Source organism: Suricata suricatta, chromosome 12 (genome assembly GCF_006229205.1).
Source record: "Suricata suricatta isolate VVHF042 chromosome 12, meerkat_22Aug2017_6uvM2_HiC, whole genome shotgun sequence".
Lineage (NCBI taxonomy): Eukaryota > Metazoa > Chordata > Mammalia > Carnivora > Herpestidae > Suricata > Suricata suricatta.
Genome location: NC_043711.1, coordinates 81,551,581 through 81,572,896, shown reverse-complemented (window position 1 = coordinate 81,572,896; position 21,316 = coordinate 81,551,581). Strand labels below are relative to the sequence as shown.

Sequence of the window (21,316 nt, the reverse complement as noted above, 5' to 3'; positions counted from 1 at the left end):
CCCTTCCACACTCAGATTCGTTTTTGTGTTTCCCCTTTAGAGTGAGTGTGCCCTCAGCCGCGGGCACGGGAGGGGCGTGCAAGAGGAAGGGGCTTCCTGCACTTACTTAGTCATGTGGCTGTGAGACTAAGTAAGTGCAGGCCAACAATGGCCCAGAAGGTGACCCTTCTGCCACCTGCAGCCTCAGTCTAGGACGCTTTCCGCAGCCCTTTCCAAACACACCAGAGCCCTCACCTCATCCGCCCCCACCGCCATCCACCGCTCTGGCACATCCGCTCTGAAAGCCTCTGCCTGCGCCAGTGCCCGGACTCCTGTAAGGACCCCCATGTGTCTGCACGCTGCCGCCAGGTGCGGGAGTAACACCCCACCTCCCAAGCGCTCATCCCCTCCTCCAGAAGAAACATTTGTTGTAGGACGAGGCACATCGTGGGTACAAACAGAGTCCTATCTGGTTGAGAAAGCTAGTTGGATAAACGGGTAGATATGTGGATGGACAGATGCATGGATGGACAGAGGGAAGGAAGGGTGGTTGGATCACTCACTGGACTGGCCACTTAATAGACGGACCCTATATATGGAGCTTACAATGTTTTTCTAAGCTATTACCTTTCTCTCCTGGTTGGGTCTGGTTTCTTAAAATTTTTGCCTTTCTCGTATTCCAAAGCACCTAGCCTTGGACTGAGCCTATTTTAAGTCCCAATAAAAGTAGGATTAATGAATGAATTCACTAAGTAAGCAAATGAAATAAGAGCCGTGTTGTCCTGAGCACAATCGCCAGGTTGGATGTTAGGGTCAGGCCCTTCCCTCTCTCAGCGCAGGGGCCCGCACCCCTCCCCACCATCCAGACCCTGGGCTCGCTCCAGGCCCCTCCTGTAACCCTCAGAGGGGGACCAGCTAGTGTCACACTCTACCAAAGGCCTTGCTTACTGGTGGTGGTATTTCAGGCCTTTTGCCCTCAGAGAAACATAAACAAAATGTGAATCCTGTATATCTAGGGAGGAAGGGACACTCTGTCTGGCTAAGAGCTTAGCTTATCAAGGGAAGAAATCACGTGGCTTTGGCTCACCAGGGTTCGGTCCCTTGGTCTTCCCTAGGCCATCCTGTCGTGCATGAGCTGCTGAGTCTGAAGAGGGTTCAGAAGGAAAGGACTTAGACACACTTGAGGCCACAGGCCGGGAGACAGACACTTGCCTGTGTCCCAGTAAGCCAAAGACAGGGTACCGCCCAAGAAGGCAGCACGCTCCCCATCACCTGAGGCTTGTGAGCCCAGGACACCCGGATGGGGTGCTGGTGATGGAAGAGGGCACTAGACATTCTATCCCTGGGTCCTGGGAGGACGCCGTCCTAGGAGTCTGCCACCATCCCACTTGCAGACTTGGCATGTTCCTCTCCTCGCTGGGCCTCAGTGCCTACATCTGCCAAAAGGAACCCCACAGCCTGCCCTCCAGACTCATGAGGCTCTTCTGAGGTGCTAGGGGCAAGATGGGACATGACACTGGAGAAGGGAAATGCCACCAGCATAGGACACACTGCTCAAGGTACCACCATGACATTCTTAACTGCCAGCCATCTGTGCCACTCTCCAGGGTCCTTTTACAAAGCATGGGCTTCCTAGGGCAAGGAAGTGAGGGAGTCAACAGGCGTGGTCAACAGAAACATGCTCACACCCTCTTCTTCTGCCAGGTGGCTTTGGTGGCTCCAGGGCCAAACAGGACCCAAGAACTGGACGTAGGCTGCTGGTCTCGGGTCTGCACAGAGCTCACTGGGTCTGGATGGAGGTTGCAGCTCAAGAGAAAATGTTTAATGCCAGAGGGGACAGGTCTGTCCAGCCTGGAGGAGCCGTCTGCGGCTCACAGGGATGGAGGGGGTGGGGGAAGGGGAGAAGGGAGGGAGGGAGGGGAGATCAGGCACTCAGTGGAGATTAAACAGCCTGGCTGGATCATCCAGCTTGCCGGTGATGGCTAAATGTGGCTTTGCCTCAGTTTCCCAGGCAGGGAGCTTGTCCCCTCGAAGGTCTTCTGGTGGTCCCATCTCAGTGCTGGTAGAAAAGTCCACCGGATACCACGACGTAGCCCTGGAGGGCAAGGAGAGCCATGGGCCAGGTCAGGGGCCGCATGAGGACCAGGAGGGCCTCCAGCTGCCCCATCAGCCTGGCTCTGAGCTCCTGTTCTGCCATTCCAGCTGCGGGTCTCCTGAGTACCTTCTTTCGCCTCTCTGGGACTCAGCTTCCTGCTGTCCCTTGGGAGTGGCAATAGCACCCACCCTGTAGGCCTAGGATGAGGATGCAGCCAGCCAGGGCACATGGGCAGAGTCCCCCACATGGGGCCAGGGCTAATATGGATGCCATTGGGATCAGCACTGTGTTAAGACGGGGAGTCCAAACCGCTGAGCATCTTCTCCACGTCCAGGGCTCCCCAGGAGGACCAGGCATCTTCCTTACATCCTCTCTCTCTGCCTTGCACTGCAGAAACTGCCCAGGGCCTGCTGATCATCCATCCATTCATTCAACACATCACTGAGTCTCTCCCATAAGCCGAGCCCTGTTCCACGTGTTGGAAACAAGCCAGACCCGGGCCCTGCCCACGTGTAGCTCATACATGGTCCGAGGCAGTAGCCATTATTAAATTAAAGCCAATTCAGATTAAATAAAATGCATAATTCAGCTTCTCAGTTGTACTGGCCACATTTCAAGTGCCCAACAGCCACATGCGCCCAGTGGCTAAGAGCAGCTACTGTGTTGGACCGTGCAAATCTCCATCCTCACGGAACATGGTTTTGGACTGTGCTGGGCTAGGGACCTTTGCCTTTGCCCAGTTGGCTAGATTTGTGAGTACCATGGCAGACAGGTCAGCCATGGACCTTGCCTGCTTGAGAGAGTCTCCGGGAAATTTTCACTAACAGCCCGGGTTCCAACATGCGCTAATTGTTCCTTTCTGGGGGGCGGGGAAGTGGATCACCTAAGTGCCTTAGGACCATAGTTCTAAAACGACACGAGCATCATTCCTGGAGAAACATCAGTGGGTCCCACTCAGAGGATATGAATAATACACGCAGATGTTGGGCTTGAGGGACCTTGGCTAAGCTTTCTGTCCTTCGTATGTCTTGTCGAGCAAATAGAAAGAATATTGTCATTGACATCCCAGTGACATGGAAAGAAGTCGTAAGGTCTCACCCTGGGCAGTGAGAATGAATTTCACTCTGGGCCCACAGTTTCACATCAGGGCAAGCGATCTTAGAAAGGTCTGGAAGGCCCCTACCCCATCCAGCCTGTAGAGGTTTGTGGATAAAGCTAGAAGAAGCCTGTGTGTTATCTCCCCCAGACACCAAAGGGGCTGTGCCCTGAGCCCAGGGCATTGATCATGGGATGACTGAATGCCTTGAATGTGGCCCAGCATATTTGATGAGGACCCTTGCACCAGTGTCTCTAAACATCCTAAATTTTCCATCTCATTACAGCCAAGGATTCAAGGCAGGGTCTTGGCAGGTACAGGGGACACCCCCAGGCCTGGCTGACCCGGAGACCCCACAATTGTCTAGCAGGAAGGGAGGGTGGGGCCTCGCTGAGCCCAGCCTTCCTCCGAGGGTGGAGGAAGCCCGTGTGGTCACACCCGAAGGCTCACCTCGTAGACAAAGACCTCGGGGTTGACGTAGTGGAGGTTGACCACGTTGGGGAGGGTGACCCCTATGCCCAGGAGAGCTGCAGGAGGAGAAGGAGAAACTAAGTTCAGCCAGTAGGCCGAAGCGGAGCACCACCAGGAGCTGGCCCTGTGCTGAAGTCCTCATGTGCCTGGTGACACTGAGTCCCACACACAATCCACACACAGGAGTGGGTGCCATTAGTATTATACTCATTTTACAGAAAGGACAACTGAGGCTTCGAGAGGGAATAAAAGAAAACTTGAAAACCCCCACCCTTTTAATCTCTAGCCCTGGAGGTGGGTAGGAGGCCAGATGGGAGCCTGGAACCAAGGAGGGCCAGCAGGGGACCAAAGACCAGCAGGTGTGGAGGGCAGGGCTCACCATTGAGGTGGTCCAGCAGTGGCCTCTTGAATACGGCATCCATGAGTGGGTGCACTTGATCTGTCTGCAGCCATGTAGTCAGGGGGATGGGGGGCCGCAGGCCCGATCCAGGGAGAGGGGAGAGAGATGGGCAGAGGGGCCACACATGAACACACCGGAACAGACAGGCACACAAATGGCAGAGGCACAGGAGAGGGAGGAGGGCAGGTCACCCCGTCCTGCCTTCTAGCTGAGCCCAGCTACCGCTGGGGTCAGATCAGCCCTCTGAACATCTGGGCCCCAGACAGACCGGCACCTGACTGACTGACTCTGTGTGCCCAGCAGATGGCAGGCTGCCTGATGCCAGGGGACTGGCTGCCTTTTTGGTGCTGACCAATGGATGGATGGACTGATGGTGGATAGACTGATGGACCGTATTGATTGACAGGCGGGCCAAAAAAGGACCACATGGTGGCTCATGGCCCAGCCCTGGCACGTGGCTGAAGGGGCAGCCAGCGCTGTCCAATGCTGGCTTGTCTGATTTACCAATAGACTCAGTGATTCTGGGCCTGACCAGTCGTCTGCCACCAGCAGTGACAGGTAGCTAACTGATGGACCCCACCAAAGAACCGAGGCAGCTGACTGGCTGACCAGCCGAAAGGCAGCCTGGGAAAGGCAGACTGGCCACTATCCCCAAGAGCCCTCGGACGAAGCTCAATCATGGTGCTTCGTCCAGGTGCACTCATGAGCGAGCACATGGTTCAAGGCCTGCCCCACCCACTGAGGGGGTGTGTGAACACCTTGGCCCCATACTCACATCAATGAAGCCCACATTGGAAGAGGCCACGGTGAGCTGGAGATCCCTGGAAAAGAAGCAGGAGGGTTAGGGCTGGGCCTAGTCCCCCCTCCCACCATACCACACCTGCTGCATCCCAGGCTCCTCTGACGGACATTGTGATAAGGGGCTGCAGGCCCATTGCCCAGAGGAGCACACTGAGGCCGCTGGCTCCAAGAGGCCTTCCTTACCCCAGCACAGATGTGGTCCCCCGAAGCTTCACCTTGGACACAGAGAGCTGGAGGCTCAGGTTCACAACCTGGGCATGAAGGGAGAGCGAGGTCAAAGAGTGCAGAGCCACAGGGGAGCCTTCAGGAGCCCCCCAGCTGCCCCCAGTCCCCGACTGATTCAGGTGTTTGTGGAGCACCTGCGTACGCCAGGCCCTGCCCAGAGCACTGGGAGCAAACGCAGTGTGAATGAGACAGACCAGGTCTCTGCCCTGGGGAAACCTCACAGGCCAGGGGAGGAGGTGGACAATAACCAAAGTAACTGGACGAGGTCCTTGCGGAGATGGCAGGTGCCATGAAGGCAGAGTGGTACCACGGAGAGGGCTGGTCCAAAAAGCCTTCCCTGAAAAAGGCTGCAACGTTTAAGCTGAGACCTGGAAGATGGGAATCCAGCCATGCCAAGAGCTAGGGGAAGAGTGTCCTGGGCATGGGGGTGCGGGGGGACGCACATGCAAAGGTCCTTTGGCAGGAATGTCATGGCATAGTGAAAGAATAGCAAGGAGACCAGTGTGAACAAAGCAGAGCAAGTGAGGAAAGTGGGGCAGGAAGTGGGATCTGGGGCGTCACCCCCTCCCAGCCAGCCCCACCAGCCCACCTCACTCACCATATCAAAGGAGAAGAGGGACTGGAAAGCCGAGTTGGAAGCCACAGCCCTGACCTCCACGAAGGGCTGCAGCTGAAGCGTGGCATTGTGGGTATGAAGTGTGACCACAGGTGTGGCACCCAGCTGCACCTTGAGCGCCACTGGCATGGGCTTGGGGAACCTGCGGGCCACCTGGGGAGGTGGGGAGGGAGAGAGGGACGAGGGCACCTAGGGGCAAAGGCTGGGTGGGCTCTCCATGCATCACTCCTCAGACTGTGCAGACGTGACTGGGAGGCAGGCCCCTGCCCTCAGGACGCCCGGCCTGATCTGTGATCTGTGCCAGGAGGGACAGGAGCTCAGGGGCCCAGGGAGCTTGAGAAGGCTCCTGGACCAGGCTAGGGGGCAACTCTAGGAGGCAACCTCGAACTTGGTCTAGAAGATGAAAGAGAAAAGGAAGCAGAAAAGGCCCTCCAGGCAGAGGCAGTGCCTGCACAATGGTGGAGGGGGGCGGGGGGAACAGCATCATGTCAGGCAGAAGGGGTGTGGGGCACTGCTCAGACAGAGGATACCAGGATAGACACTGAAGCCACCATGGGACAGATATGAGCCAGCTGAGACCCCACAGCCAGAGACCCTCCCACCCCCATCCCCGCTGGGCCTTGGCCCCCAAAATGACCAGAACTGTCACCGACCTCGGGGATGAGCTGGCCCAACACAGACGTGTTCAGTAGGTTGTCGTCCGAATCCTGAAATCAGCCCGCACATCAAGACAAGGCTTAGGGCAGCCACTCCCCCAAGCTAGACCAGCTTTTGCCTCCCCATGACTCCCATTCAACCTTTCCAACAGCCCACCTGTGGCCCCAGATCTCGAGCTGCACCCCTCGCCCCATGATTTGACCTCTGGGGGGATCTCCCCAGGCTGGGCCACAGGGTACGCCAGTCCCACATGCCCGGGCAGCAGGTCCAACCCTCACCAGCTGCCCTGTGATGTCCAGGTTGAGGGCCCCAGCCTTCTGCAGCAGCAGGAGGACAGAGTCAAACAGGTCCTGGGAGAGGCCCACGGCTGCCATGGCTCCGTCGGTGCCCACGTGCAGTGGCAGCATGAAGCGGGTGGCATCCACAGGCAGGACAATGGGCTTGCCCAGTAGGAAGAGGACAGCCTGTGAGGTTGGGGGGTGGTGAGAGGGAGGAAAGCAACAGAGCCTCAGGACAGAGGTGGTTCCGTCACAGAGCCCCGGGCTCTGAGATGCCACCCGCCCGTACGGCACACGTTGTCCAGCCTCACCCCTTTGCCTGCATGCCCTGCTCCCGCCTGAAAGGCCATTCCAGCTCCTCTCCCTTCAACACCCCTGCTCCCTTAGTCTAAAGACCCCAGAAGCAACAAGCCCAAAGGCCCTGGGCCCTGGGCACTTACGTTGATATCTAAGGAGATGTAGTCCTTCGTGATATTGGGCACATTGACCATGAAGTATCGGATCTGGGACTCCGGGCCCACGGGGTTGAGGCCTACATGAAAGCAGGATGAAGGAGAAAAGATGGCATCCTTAGCCCTGCCTCCCAATGCCTCCTCTATCCAGAAACCTCAACCATGTAACCTCCTTGGCTGGCTACACCCAGGCCAAGAAGCAGAGGAGGTAAGAAAGAAAAAAGGCCTCCGAGGAGGCAAACTTAGGTCACAAAACACACGCACCCGAGATACAGCCACTAGCAACCTTGGACTCTTGGTGTAGACGCAATTCTAACAGTTCGGGTGTCTTGCTTTCTTAATCAGTGAAAGACTAGAGATCCCAAATTAGAAGGAAGGGGAAGGGTCATTCTAGGCACAAATACGCTCTGAAGAAAGCAAGAAGGAACCACAGGAAAAGAACGGAGTTCACATTTATCGAGGTCTGGACATTTGACTTACACTGTCCCAGCACCCTCCCCCCCCCGCCCCCCTGTCCTTACCAATTAAAGTGCCCAGGTGGACGTTGAGGCCCTGCACCAGGTTGGAGATGCTCAGGCAGAGCTGTGGCAAGACAGAGGCGGGGCTGGTCAGGATGGCTCTGGGGCCGGAGGGGTGAGGCCAGGAGCGTCTAGGGTCCCAGTCTGGAAGCCTCCCTGCGCCCACACACCAAGGTCTGGAATCCCTTCCTTCCACACAGTGGGCCTCTTCCAGCATCTCTCCTGGGCACTGGGGATTCAGAGAAGCTGGGCCCACAGGTGTCGAGGAAAGAACGGGAGCAGTGGGTCACAGCAGAGGGGACCCTAGCTGGGCCGGGACAGTTGAGGCAGGGTGCCTGCTGCATGGGCCCAGAGAGCCAGCTGGGGGAAGGGTGCTGCATACGGTGAAGGCAGGCGGGGGTCAGCGAGCAAGACTGGAGTTCCGGGCGGCCAGGGAAGTGTGTTATGCTGAGGTCAGTGTGATAGAAGGTGGGGCAAGGAGAGACCGCAAGGCCAAGGGTGGTACCAGCCTGGTCCAGGCAGAGCTGGTGGGACTGGGCCAGGGGAGGCCGGGCGGCAGAGGAGAGCGCCAGGTCAGGCTGTGCTGCCTTCAGCCCTTGGGCCTCAGTTTTCCCATCTGCAAGGTAGGAGCGGGGTGGCACCGAGTGGCTTGACTTGGGGTGGTTGGGACCAAATAAGGGGGTGGGGTGGGAAGGGGCAGAGATGGAGCAGAGGCCCCTCCTCCCCCCCACTTAGCAGTGCGACCCTAGCTCCAGGGATACTGTTTCTTACCAAGTCAGCCACAAGCCGCTAATGCCAAGGGCAGAAATAGTGACAGCAATCACAGCGCTCCCTCTGCCAAAACTGTTCTAAGCTCTTCACGGATGTTCATGGGCCCGACTCCCCACCAGTGGCCCGAGAGGAAGGCTTACTTTCTGCACTTCGCATGAGGAATTGGGGGCAGAGGGAGGTTCGGCGACTTGTCCGAGTGTCACAGCCGGGAAGGAGGGGACCAGGATTCAAGCCCAGGCCACCCCTGGCTCCAGGGCCCATGCTCTTGTCCACTTCCCCTTTGTCTCATTTTCACAAGCCCCGTGGTCCCTGAAAGCGCTGCCTCGTCCTTACCCTCCGGCTAGGAACTGGGGCTGAGCTGGGAGCAAGGGCCTCCCTTGCCCGCAGCCCAAGCCCGGCCTTGTTTCATCCTCCCCGTCACTGCCCTGGCCGGTCCCCTTAGCCTCTTTCCTGCCCTTGTGGGAAAATTGGAGAAGTCTCATGAAGAGCCTTCTAGTTTAGAAAAGACATTAAGGGTCCCCATGTTCCCCATGCCTCCAATCGCCCACGGAGGCACCGCACCTCCAGGGGTAGGCAAGGGCCTCGCTCCCCGGAGATGTGACAGGGGGTGGGGCTTTACCTTGTTCCGCAGGACAGCTCTGACGTGCTTCTGCATCAGGGCCAGCGGCCCCGGGGCCACCCTGAGGGAGAGACCGAGAAAACGCTCCTGAGGCCCAGGGCACGCGGTCCGGCCATCTCTCCCGGCAGAACCACGGTCTCAGAGACCAGTGTCCCCCCTGAACCAGGGAGCCGGTGAGTCCCCTTCCACCTTTTGCCAGGTGCTGGACACAGTGCTGGCACCATTGTCCCCAAAGATGAGGAAACTGAGCCTCAGAAAAGAGGTCACTGGTTTGGAAGTGGCCAGAACGTGATGATAAGGCCAGGCTTGGGGGAGACAGAGAAGACGCTGTAAAACCCAGACTCGGCCCGGTCCTTGGCCCACTGGCTTCATGGCCACTCAGCCCAGTGAGTTGGGGTGCTTCCTGCTTGGGCTCCAGTTCTCTGTGACACCCCCGGGAGGGTCCCTTCCTCATTCTGCATCTCAGTTTCCCCTCTGAACAAGGGGAGATGGGTCTAAGTTGTTTCTCAGTGGGGATGCATAGGACTGGGGTTCCTTGGGGGTTTTCTTTTAAGTTTTTATTTAAATTCTGGTATAGTTAACACAGTGTCTATTAGCTTCAGGTGTATAACTTAGTGATTCAACAGGTCCGGACATCACCCTGCGCTCCTCACGGTATCTGTTCCACCCCCTCTACCCGTCACCCCCACTGCTCTGGTAACCATCAGTGTGCTCCCTGTAGTTAAGAATCTGTTTCTTGTTTTGACTCTCTCTTTTTTCCCCTTTGCTGGCTTGTTTTGTTTGTTAAATTCTGCATATGAATGAAATCATATGGTATATGTCTTTCTCTGACTGAGTTAATCTTGTTTTGCAAAATAGTGTCTAGTTCCTTCCATCCATGTCATTGCAAATGGTAAGATTTCATTCTTTTTTATGGCTGAGTAATATTCCATAATATTATAGTGTTTGTGTGTGTGTGCACTATATCTTCTTTATCCAATCATAAATGTTTTTTTAATTTTTAATTTTTATTTTTGAGAGAGAGAGAGAGCCAGCCAGACAGACAGATAGAGAGTGAGGGGAGGGTGGGGCAGAGAGAGAGGGAGACACAGAATCCAAAGCAGGCTCCAGGCTCTGAGCCGTCAGCACAGAGCCCGACACAGGGCTTGAACCCACGAACCACGAGATCATGACCTGAGCCGAAGTTGAACGCTTAACCATCTGAGCCACCCAGGTGCTCCTCATTCATAAATGTTGACCCAAGCCGCAGCGCAAGCTCACTGAATGGCACCTCAGGGGAGGGGGAGAGGGCTACCTGTGTTTTTAATGCCATTGACTTCTGGGCTTTCCTCTCTGTGAGCAGCCCCTGCCCGTGAGGATGGTGAGAGGGTGTGTGTTACATGTGAAGATTGTGGGACCCTAGATGAACAGATTTATGCCCCCAGAGAAACGATAGTCCCCAGTGCCCACCGAGCTCGCATGTGAGAAGGTAGACATCATGCGGAAGGTGAGTCAGGCTACCTGGGTCTGAACCCACTCCACCGTCTGCCAGCCGTGTTACCTGGGCAAGTTACGGAACTGTTCTGTGCCTCCTTTTGTTCCCTCATGAAACAAGGCAATTCTTACACCTTCCAGTAGGACTACTGTGATGTAGTGAAGGGCTTAGAGCCCGCACTTCGCACTTCGCTCTGGAGGTGAGAGCCGCTGTCAGCTCTAGATGCACCTGACTCCCAGGGAGGGTGACAGGTCCCAGCCCCCTGGACCTCAGAATCCCCATCTCTGCAGGGAGGGAGCTCTGAGGCCCCTATGAGCCACGTCAGGCCAGCATCCTCCCTGAGCAGTATGGTAATGGTGCATCGTCATGTGCTGGGGGGCGGGGAGCAGTAGTGGGACATGGCCACTCTCTGTGGCCTTGGGCAAGTCCCCCCCTTCCCTGAGCCTCGATATCCTCAGCCATAAAACAGGTGTGATCCTAGAGGTCTCTTAAGCCCCTTGTGGCAGTTGGATGAAGGCTTGAGTAGGAAACTCGAGAAATGGCAGCGCGGCCAGGATTCTGCAGCACCCTCACCAGGCACTCACCTGGCACTGCCGTCAGGCACCATGGCGTTGTTGAAGAGCGGGAAGCAGGCAGAGATGCTGACCACCGGGGTCCCGATGGAGCCCTGGGCCACGTGGGCGTCAGCCAGCACTACCACGGGCAGCCTCAGCTCCAGCGGCTCGGGGACACTGCGGGACACCACTCCTGAGCCTGGCAGCACTGCCCAGCAGAGCCCACCCTACACCCCCACCCCGGCCTGAGCCTGCCCTCCACTTGATGCAGGCAGGCGTGACATGGCCCCACCTGGGGCAGGCTCAGAGTTCTCCACGTCCCACTCAGGGTCACAGACAGTGCAGCAGATGGGCTTGAACTCTGGCTCCCCATACCCTCTCACTGTGAGACCCTGGGCCAGTCACTCCCCATACTAAGCCTCAGTTTCCTCTTCTATGAAATGGGCATAAGAGTCACGGTACCTATCTCTCAGGGCTGTGCTGAGCTTTCTACGAAGTGGGCCCCACGTGGAAGCTGGCCCCACGAGCACCCATACAATGTTAGTGTCAGCACAGAGAAATTAAAAGAAGAGATCCCTGTGAATGCCCAAGTTGGCAGTCTGGAAATCAAACCCATGTAAAGTGACCGGCACACAGAAATAATTCTGATTGCTACATTTCCTGAGCACCTGCTATGTGCCTTGCGGTGTGGAAGGGGAGGTGTGATTTAATTACAGCAATGGATCCGTTCACTGTGTCCCTCCCAGCTGATGCTGCAGGGTTTCATCCCACTTTGCAGAGGAGGAAACTGAGGGCTGCCCGGTGACCCCGTTGTTGAGCAGGGTCCTGGTTCTCAGACATTCTCTCACTGTCTCGCTCCCCCACTGAGGGTGGGAAGGAGCACTGGACAGGAAGTGGAGGGCTTAGGTGCAGGTCCTGGGAATTGCTAACCCCTTCCCCCTACTCTGTCCCTTGGAGCTTCCCTGAACACCCTGCCGCCCACCCCCGCTCCCAGGGAGAGTCACTCACCGAAAGACCTTGAAAGTAAAGTTGGCTGCTACCAACACGCGCACCCCGAAATCGGCAACGAATTTCAGGTGGAAGTGGGACACGTGGATGTTCAAAGTCTGGATCCTGCAGGGTAGGGGTGAGGGTCGCGGGGTGGCCCCCGGTAAACCTTGGAGTCACCTCTGGGGCGGGTATTCTGAGCCATATCCACACCACTGATGTTATAAAGAAGGACTTTCTGACTTGGAACCAGGGCATGAGGAAGAGGTGGTGAGTTCTCCACCCTCGGGGGCATGCAAGTCACTATTGGAGAATCAGTTGGTGGGGAGAGGATTCCCAGCAATGAGCAGGACTGGAATAAGATGATTGTTTGGGTCTTTAGTTTCTGACAGAGGTCGGGAAGTCTTGGAAGGTGGGCTCCACAGAAGGCGGAAACCCCCTCCATGGCATTCTAGTCAACAGCTGTGGCTTGTAGCCCTCCAGGGACAGGAAATTCATCCCCTTTAAAGCTGCCTGTTCTGATCACTAAGCATTTTCTTTTTCTTTCTTTCTTTTTTTTCTTTTTTGAGGGAAAGAGAGAGCAGGGGACAGGGTCAGAGAGAGGGAGAGAGAGAATCCCAAGCAGGCTCCATGCCCAGCACAGAGTTTAATCCAGGGCTCGATCTTACAACCATGAGATCATGACTGAGCCGAAATCAAGAGTCAGACACTTAACTGACTGAGCTACCCACATGCCCCCACTAAGCACTTTCTAATAATCTTTTCCTTTTTTTCCTAAATGAGTCATCTGCTCCCTTCCACAGTAGTTGGAAGTGGGAATTCAGACAATACAAAATGACATAAATTTTAAAAGTCACATCAAAACTCCACCCTCAGACACTCTCACTGTTAGCACTGAGCTGACATCTTTCTGTGACTCTCCGACCTAGAACCTGCTTCTTTTCACTTGACACCTGCCCGGGCAATCTTCCTACGTCTACAAACAAGGACACATGTGACCAACTAGAAAACAGCGAGGTCTCCTCGACTCGTGGGCATTTATGTCATTCTCAGCTCTTGGCCATAAGCCAAGAGCAGTGCCCCAGGCCTATCCTAAGAGCTCAAACTGGGGGCCTCCACACAGGCTGCTGCTCTATCGTGTTTTAAAGTTTTAAGTGTTTTTTAGTAAGCTGCCATTATTCACAATTGACAGATTTTAAATAAATATATATGTATATGTATATGTATATGACTTGTCTTGGGTATCCAGAAATCTGGCAATAGTGAGTCTGTTCCCACATGGGTGGGGACAATTGGCCCAGCCCCTGGGGGTGTCTGAGTTTGAGATGGCCCCCATCTCCCCCTGCCTTTGAGTCTCTATTCATTACAGGGGGTGTGGGGGTACTTAGCCTCAGACTTGTGTCTCAACTCAGTGTCTGGCTGTTGGAGGAAGTAGCCCAGCATCTTGCCAGCCCTGGGGACCCAGGAGCTGCAGTCTTGGCTCCTGGGGGCAGAAATCTACTAATTCAGAGGCCCTAGGACCACCCCCCACCCATGTCTCCACCTTGGTCCCAGCTCCCTAATCATCTTGGGACCACTCACCTAAAGGGTGGGCGTACCTGGTGGGGGAAGCCCGCCTCGAGCTGGTAGGGAGCACATGGGGCACTTACCTAGTGGGAGGAAGCATCTTTCCCAGAGGGTGGGAGCACTCACCTTGTGGGCTGATGCACCTTTCCATTCCGGTCCAGGAAATACGGGACTGTGACGTTCAGGGCCTGCTGGAGAGGGGCTTTCCCGAGTCCAGACACTGCAGGGCCGGAGCAGGTGAGGTCAGACTGTCCCCGGGAGCCCCGAGCAAGACCGCGCCACCCCCCACCGCCTGCCCTGCGTCTTGGGCAGAGAGGACTCAGAGACTGGAAGGGTCCCGCTTGCTCACGGGCAGGGAAGGGGTGGGGGATACAGTTGGGTCCCCATGAGTCCATCGCGTGTATTTCTCACACTGGGCCCTAAAAGGCATGCCTTTCCCCTTGTTGCCTCTGCATTTCTAAATCTTTTTTTTAATGTTTATTTATTTTTGAGAGATGGAGACAGAGCATGAGTGGGGGAGAGGCAGAGAGAATCGGAAGCAGGCTCCAGGCTCTGAGCTATCAGCACAGAGCCCAACTCGGGGCTCCAACTCACAGACGGTGAGATCATGATCTGAGCCGACTGAGCCACCCAGGCGTCCCCTGCCTTTCTAAATCTTACTTGTCTGTCCCACTCCTCAAAAACAAGAATATTCTTGGCCCTTTTGCAAGACTCTGATCGAATCCCATCTCTTCTGGAGACTTCCCCCAAGACCCAGAACAGAAGGGGCCAGTAGAGCGGGGCAGAGGGCAGAGGCTGAGGATTCTGGAGCCCCTCAGATTCTGGGTACAAATCCCAGCTCTGCTACTCACTATCACTGTGGCTGCTCTGTACCTCAGTTTCCCTGTCTGTAAATTTGCAATGATTATTATAAAGGTACCCGTCACACAGTGTCCTTGGAAAGCCTCAATGCTCAGTAGATGTTAGCTTTTACTGCTTTTTGTTTGTGTGATGATAATGACTGTCACTTCTCTAGCGCTTCCTTCAGCTGCTCTGAGTGCTTTGCTTCTCTTCACAATTCTATGACGTCGGGACCACATTGTGCCCGGCTTACGGAGAGCCGAGGACAGCTGGCAAGAGGAAGCTAGACCAGCTGAGGCGCCTGGCCCTCCTGCCCCTGGACTTCCTTGTGCACCTGTGCGGCCAGGCCGAGGAGGTGCTCATTAAAGCATCTGACATGAGTGGGGTGAAAACAAGAGGTAATGGTGCTAGAAAGGAGCACCAGATGAAGAGTCCGGAGGCCTGGACTCCACTCAGACTCACTGTGGGCACCGGGAAGTCATGCGCCTCTCTGGCCCTTGGTTTCTTTAGACCTGGAGCAGAGTGCCGGCCATCTCTATGTTCTTGACACCCCTCTCCAGCCTGACCCTCTGTGGCTGAGCCAAGACTCACACCCAGACCCCTGGACTCCCTGTACAGTGCTCGCCTGACACAGGGCTTGTGAGACGGGATTGGCAAGACACTGTTAAGAAGCCACCCGGCGCCACCTTAGAGAGAGGTGTGTGCGGTCGGAGCCTCCTGGTGGGTTTCCACCAAGAACACAGGCAGGTGCACCTGGGATGGCTCTCAGGGACAAAGGAGGGACAAAGGAGGCATGACACATGACAGGCAGAGGGAGGAGGGCCAGCGCAAGGCAAGAGGCCTCATGTCCCTGCCTATAATTTCCATGCATGGTTCCGTGTGCCAGTGACAGACTAGCATGGGTCACTGATCCCTTTCACTGCCTGCCTATCTGCCCGGATACAAGGTTCCGGAAGGCCATGTGTGCCAGGGGACACGGCTGCCTCAGTTCATCCTGGCCTGGGCCACTGAAAGGCCCTCCTACTATCTGGCCTGGGCGTCTCACACTGGAAGCCGAATTTGGTCTGGACTTGGGGGAAACGGCTTCTGATTTCTCACCCCTGACCGAGCTCTAGTGGGATCCTGGGGGCAACTGGGGGGTGGCTTTTGTCCCTCCCTGGGCCTGGGTCTTCTTGTGCCTTCCTCGGGGAATAAAGCAGGTCTTAGAAGGATGGGGCAGCGTCATAAGATAGAGACCTTGCCCAGGAGGGGCCCAGAGCAGCGCTGGTCTTCCTCCTTCGAACCCCACAGAGATCTGGCTCCAGGACTGTGCTAGACATGCCTTCCCCCAGCACGCGTGTGTGCACACACACCCTGCCCTGCACGCACGCGTGTACATGTGCAGGCTGGGCGGCCACACCTGTATACACACACCCAGGCACGCACCATGGCACTTGCACATGTACCAGTCAGTACACACGTGGGCACATCTCCATGAATTCTCAGGCTTACACGCAGACACACACAAGCAAAAGCAGCCACTCACATCAACCGGTGCCCACAACACGGGGGCACATGCGCACACGCGTGGTGGACAGGACATGTACCCCCACTCATCAGCGCTTGGTCAGACACGATCTGGGGGCCAGGGACACCCGGCCCAGGGGATAAAATCCAGGTCCTGTGGGGCTTTTGAGTTCACAGATCCACACGCACACTTGGGGCTATGCACCCACTCGCGCACGGACACACGGGACAGCCCAGCAGCACGCCTCTTACCGTAGCTCAGCGCGGCCTTGTTGAGTCTGACAACGGTGCCTGGCAGGGAGGCGCCGACCGCGGGCAGCAGCAGGGACAGGAGCAGGCCCAGCCTGCATGCCGGAGCCATGGCCGTCCTGGCCCCTGCCCCCCCGAGAGCCCTGGGCTGGGGTGGGGACAAGCATCAGAGAGCTTGTCCAGAAAGTGCCCCCACTTCCCCTGTTTGATCCCCACCCCAGCCTGGCAGCCACAAGCCCAGTGCTAATCCCAGCGCTACCCGAGACCCTCGCATGTCAGTTTTGCATCTCTGCCTTGGGAGGTATCACCTTCCCCACCTGCTTCCTCAGGAACCACAGCAAGATCTGGTCTGGAAGGGCCCAAGGCCCAGAGAAGACATGGCCTTGCCTAAGGCCACACAGCAAACTAGGGCTGGGGTAGGACCCAAGCCATGCCAGAGGAGGCAGAGGAGATTCCTGGTTAGGAAGGCCAAGATCAGCTTCCGGCCCCGAGGAGAGAGCCCAGACCCACCACCCCAAGGCCCAGGGCTGTGCTTCCTGATGCCAGGAGTCCGGCGCCATGTGACAGCCCATCCTAGTGTCCAGCTGTTCGAACCCAGCCAGGGGAAGACCCTCATCGTATCCTGGACCAGGTGAGGATTGCCCTAAATGCAGGCCTCGAGGATGGCCTCCCAGCCCCTCCAGACCCAGCCCAGACAAGTGGACGGATCTGTGTCTGACTTGGCAATGAGGCGCCACTGCTGAGATGGGCTAATGGAGGCCCAGCGAGGTGGCACTTGCCCAAAGTCCCACGACGAGACTGGGGATGGACCCTTCTGGAGAAGGTGCTTGGAAGCAGTATTCCCATTAAACAGATGGGGAAGTAGAGGTTCCTCTCTGGAGGGGTGCCAGCCCCATTCCCATTCCTACCTCGGGTGATTTTCTAGGACCGGTGGATTCTTGGCCCATGGCAAGCGCAGAATCTGTTCTATGAGGCTCCCAGGAGTGCGGAGCCCACTGCGAAGGGACCCAGGGAGGGGCCAGTTTGCTTGTGGTTGCGATGTTTTCCCTGCAAACATGGCCTTTGCCAAAATGTCTCATCCTCCGCCTGGTGGGGCTGCCACGTAAGCGGGCTGCTGCAAGCGCTGCAGGACCCTGGGGGTGGCCGCCCTGGGCCTCCTACGCCAGGAGATCTCTGGAAAGAGGACCACCCTTATGAGGCCCCCTCAGCACCCCAGCCGGGCCTGGCCAGGCCCAGGAGGACATGGGAGCCCAAAGTCAGGGACACGACTCAATGACCTCTCAGGCCTGGGGGCTCTAAGCTCTCTCAGAAACATGGCCATTTCAGGAGGAGCAAGAGGCTACCTGAGCCCTGACCCCAGTCACTGACTGAGCCCTGCTCCTGGCCACACATTGAACCCTAACTCAATGGGCAATGGACGAGAGGCTGCGTGGATGACCGAGCCCTTGTTACCTAACACCGCAGGCTGTCTCCGAATGCGTACTCCCCTCACCGTGGCTGCGGCCCACCACCTCTTCCTGCAGTACGAGCGCCAGACTCCACCTCGGCCATCTGGGGCCCATGGAGCTGTGTGTGTACATGAAGAGGTTTGCATATGTGTGTGTATGAGGGTTACGTGTGTGTTCTATGTATGTGGTTGTGTGTGCAGTTGGGTAATAATTACCAACATCAGAGGGCAATGTGTGCGTGTGTGTGTGTGTGTGCGCGTGTGCGTGTGTGTATAGTGTTTGGTGCGGGTGTGAGTATACGTGTATGGGTGAGTAGCTGACTGTTTCCTGGCAGTGGGAGGGTGTAACATGTCCGTGTGTGTACATACATATGCACACAGGAAGCGACAGCGTAACCACAGGGAAAGCCCCTCTGTTCCCCTGTGTGGCTCGGCTGGGGGGACCTGGAGTCTCCCCCACTCCAGAGCCCTTCACGGCTCCCACCGACTCCATGCCAGCCCAATACCAGGCCCAGAGCCCACGCCCACCCTGTGCCGGATCCCCACCAAGGACTGCAGGACTGACAGGGACCACAGACATCAGCAAGCTTTCCTCTGAAAGGACAGAGCTCTCCTGCCCTATTCATATGCCAGCCACAAGCTCCCTAACATCCTACTCCTGGCCTCCAGGCCCTTGCTGTAGCCGGGCCAAATAGCAGACTCCGTGTAGAGGGGCACAAATATTGACCAACGCCACTCTCGGTGTTTGCTCTCAGCACCAACACTTCCTCTTCCTTGACGCCATCCAGCACGGGGGATATTGACTGACGACCGGTGGCTACATACAAGGCAGAGTCTCCCCAGCCCCTCCTCCCCACGGCAATGGCGAGCGTGGGCAGGCACCTGCTACATGCGTGGGGTTCCGCCAGCCCTTTACCCTCCTCCCCAGGGACGGGAGCTGGTTCTGCTCACGTCTGTAGCCGGTGCCTGGAACATACCAGGTGCTCAGTAAATATTTGTGGAGTGAATGCATGCCTGTACAATTGAAAGACCCTTGGAACAATTAATAGGGGCAGCATTTCAGGGCTTCCCCTTCATCGAATATTCTTACGGGTACTGTATCCGTTTCCTCCTGCTGCTCAACAAATTACTACAAACATCGTGACTTAAAACACACTTTCTCGCCGCATATCTCGGGAAGTCAGAAGCCCAGACTCCACTTGGGCTGAAATCAAGGTATTGGCAGAGCTTTGTTCCTTTTCAGAAACTCTATGGGAAGATTCATTTCTCTGCCTTTTCCAGCCTCCAGAGGCTGTTTTCACTGCATGCCTGATGGTCTCTTCCTCCCCTTGCAAACCAGCAAGTTGGGCGGAGGGCTCCTCGTGCGGCCACCCTCTCCCATCTGCCTCCCTCTGGCATGGACAGGACCCTGATTACATGGTGCCCGCCTGGGTGAGCTAGGTATTTCCTATCTCAAGGTCCACTGATTAACAACCTTAATCGCATCTGCTGGCATCAGATCTTTGTTCTGTAACCTCACACATGAACACGTTCTGGTTTTAATGTGCTGGCCTCCCCTCGAGGGACCGTTACTCTGCAGGCCCCCAGAACCTAGCCAACAATTTGTGCAATGACCACCAAGGGGCAAAAGTGAGTTCCTCTTAGCTTCACAATCCAAATAAGCTCTCCGTAGACAGGGCTGACAGAAACAAATAGATAGCCAGACATTTCCGCTCTGCTGTGCTTTTATTGTTCTCCAGGAAAAGCAGAACTTGATTAAAACAACCACATATGCATTATTTTGTGTATTTGGCCAAAACAGATGGCAAGTCTGGGAAGCAGAAGGCAAGAAGGGGTCTGGGGGCAGGAACAAAGCATGGCCTGGATATGGGAGCCTCAGGTCTGGCCCCTGCCCAGGCCCTGAGATCCTGGCATGACCCTTCCCGTCCTGGGGCCTCAATTTTCTCATCTTAAAAGTAGAAAGGAGGACAGAATGGCTGGTCCAAGGGGAAGTTCTGGGGCCAAGCTGGAGACCAGGCAGAGCCCCCCGCCCCACCCCTTGCTCTGTGAGGTCACAGTGCCCGCGGCTTCACTTGACCCGGCTAGATGCCACATGGCACCTTCCAGGGAACACTAGGAGGTGGCAGCAGTGACTGCCTCTTCCCCCTTGCCGACTCCCAGAGAGCCCCAGCACCGTTTCCCTAGATTTCCTAGAGAAGAAGATTGATGCCGCGGTCTCCCAGGAGCCCCAGGGACCCGTGTAACCCACCTCAGGGTGGCAGGCCTAGGAGGTGAGGACAGCAGGCCCCGCCCACCCATCCATCCCCCGCCCAGTTCTTTGCGGTTTACAAAATGCGCCCCTCTGCCCTCTCCTTGGGGGTGAGCAGGCATCACCGGCTGCCCTTAACAGAGGCAGCTGCTGAGGTCAGAGAGGTCTGATTATGGCTTTCCTGAAGTCTCTTAGCCAAGTGAGTGGTGGGGCAGTCACCCTTCAACCCATGTTTATTGAGCACCTACTGTGTGCGGGCACTGAGCAGGGGGCTGGGGGCATGGGGCTGCATCAGGCGGATGTGCTTCCTGCCCCCACGGAGGTCACAGTCCAGTGAGGTAGATGGTAAATGGGGAAACACACAGCTCTGCCATCCGTCTGCCTACTCTGGGCCCCCAACACGGGTGTATATCCCAAGACAGTATACAAAACAGGGGCGCCTGGGTGGCTGAGACAGTTAAGCCTCTTACTTTGGCTCAGGTCATGGATATCATGGTTTGTGGGTTCGAGCCCCACATTGGGGTCTGTGCTGACAGCTCAGAGCCTGGAGCCTGCTTTGAATCCTGTGTCTCCCTCTTTCTCTCTGACCCTCCCTCGCTCACACTCTGTCTCTCTTAAAAATAAAATAAAAACATTAAAAAACTTTATAAAAAGACTGTATACAAAACAATCTGCTGGGGGGGAGGGGACGAAGCATTAGAACTTCAGTGTATTTTTACCTCATCCTCTTTCAATTTCTAGTTCTTAAGAATGTATAAATATTAGAAAAAGTAAATAATAAGTTAGCACAATTGGAGCTCAACACACACATATGTATATATGGCATTATATATATAATGGCTTCATAAATTAACGTAAAAACATCGGGGGAGTATGGTCATCAATGTTGGGAGACTACTGCCTTAAGAAATAAAGACAGTTTGTTATCTCACATACCAAGACGTCCCAAGATGTGTGCGGCTCCAGAATGCGTTAATTATGCAGACCTGCAGTGACCCCTGAGATCCAGGTCCCTGTCGTCTTTTTGCTCTTCCTATTGGCGTACTGGCTGTCACAGGCGGCCACCACGGCTCCAGGGGCACGGAGAAGCATGGGTGCACGGAGGGTGGCGTTGCTTCCCATGGGTCTCATTTTAGCAATGAGAAAGCGTCTCCCCCAAGTACCAGACCTCTACACCCAGTGCCCCCTGCACCTCCCCCCTGGCAGCTTCCCCTGGAGCCTGCCACCACAAAGGGGCTGGGGGGATGACAGCAGGGCTTAGATTGATCAATCTGGATTGCCTAAAATCACACGGGGCAGGAGCGGCCGAGGGACCAAAATCAGCCTCCCACCAGCGGGGGGAGCGACTGGCGTTGAAGTGATAACTCAAAGTTACCACCGCAGAACACTAAGTCCTTTCCTCAAAAGAGATTTGCTTCTGGGGTCAGTCAGACCCAGGTATGTCCCTGATTCGCAGGCTGGTAGTCT

At 56.1% G+C, this 21,316-nt stretch overlaps 2 protein-coding genes across 2 annotated transcripts in view; one reads left to right on the top strand and one right to left on the bottom strand.

Annotated features, from left to right (window-relative positions):
• Window positions 1–2,032: 2,032 nt before the first annotated feature.
• Window positions 2,033–16,501, bottom strand: BPIFB2 (BPI fold containing family B member 2). The gene is made up of 16 exons (XM_029917937.1): window positions 16,472–16,501; window positions 16,158–16,302; window positions 13,686–13,779; window positions 12,015–12,119; window positions 11,037–11,183; window positions 8,979–9,039; window positions 7,592–7,652; window positions 7,059–7,150; window positions 6,619–6,804; window positions 6,337–6,390; window positions 5,666–5,836; window positions 5,026–5,093; window positions 4,817–4,862; window positions 4,021–4,084; window positions 3,621–3,697; window positions 2,033–2,074 (listed from the first exon to the last, which is right to left on the bottom strand). Exons 2-16 carry the CDS (start codon window positions 16,264–16,266, stop codon window positions 2,033–2,035), a joined length of 1,377 nt encoding a protein of 458 aa, XP_029773797.1. The 5' UTR covers window positions 16,267–16,302; window positions 16,472–16,501.
• Window positions 16,502–19,677: 3,176 nt separating this feature from the next.
• Window positions 19,678–21,316, top strand: part of SUN5 (Sad1 and UNC84 domain containing 5) — a 15,757-nt gene continuing 14,118 nt past the window's right edge. Inside the window, 1 exon segment of the mRNA XM_029918079.1 lies at window positions 19,678–19,913. Coding sequence (XP_029773939.1) covers window positions 19,807–19,913 — 107 coding nt within the window. The 5' untranslated portion in view covers window positions 19,678–19,806.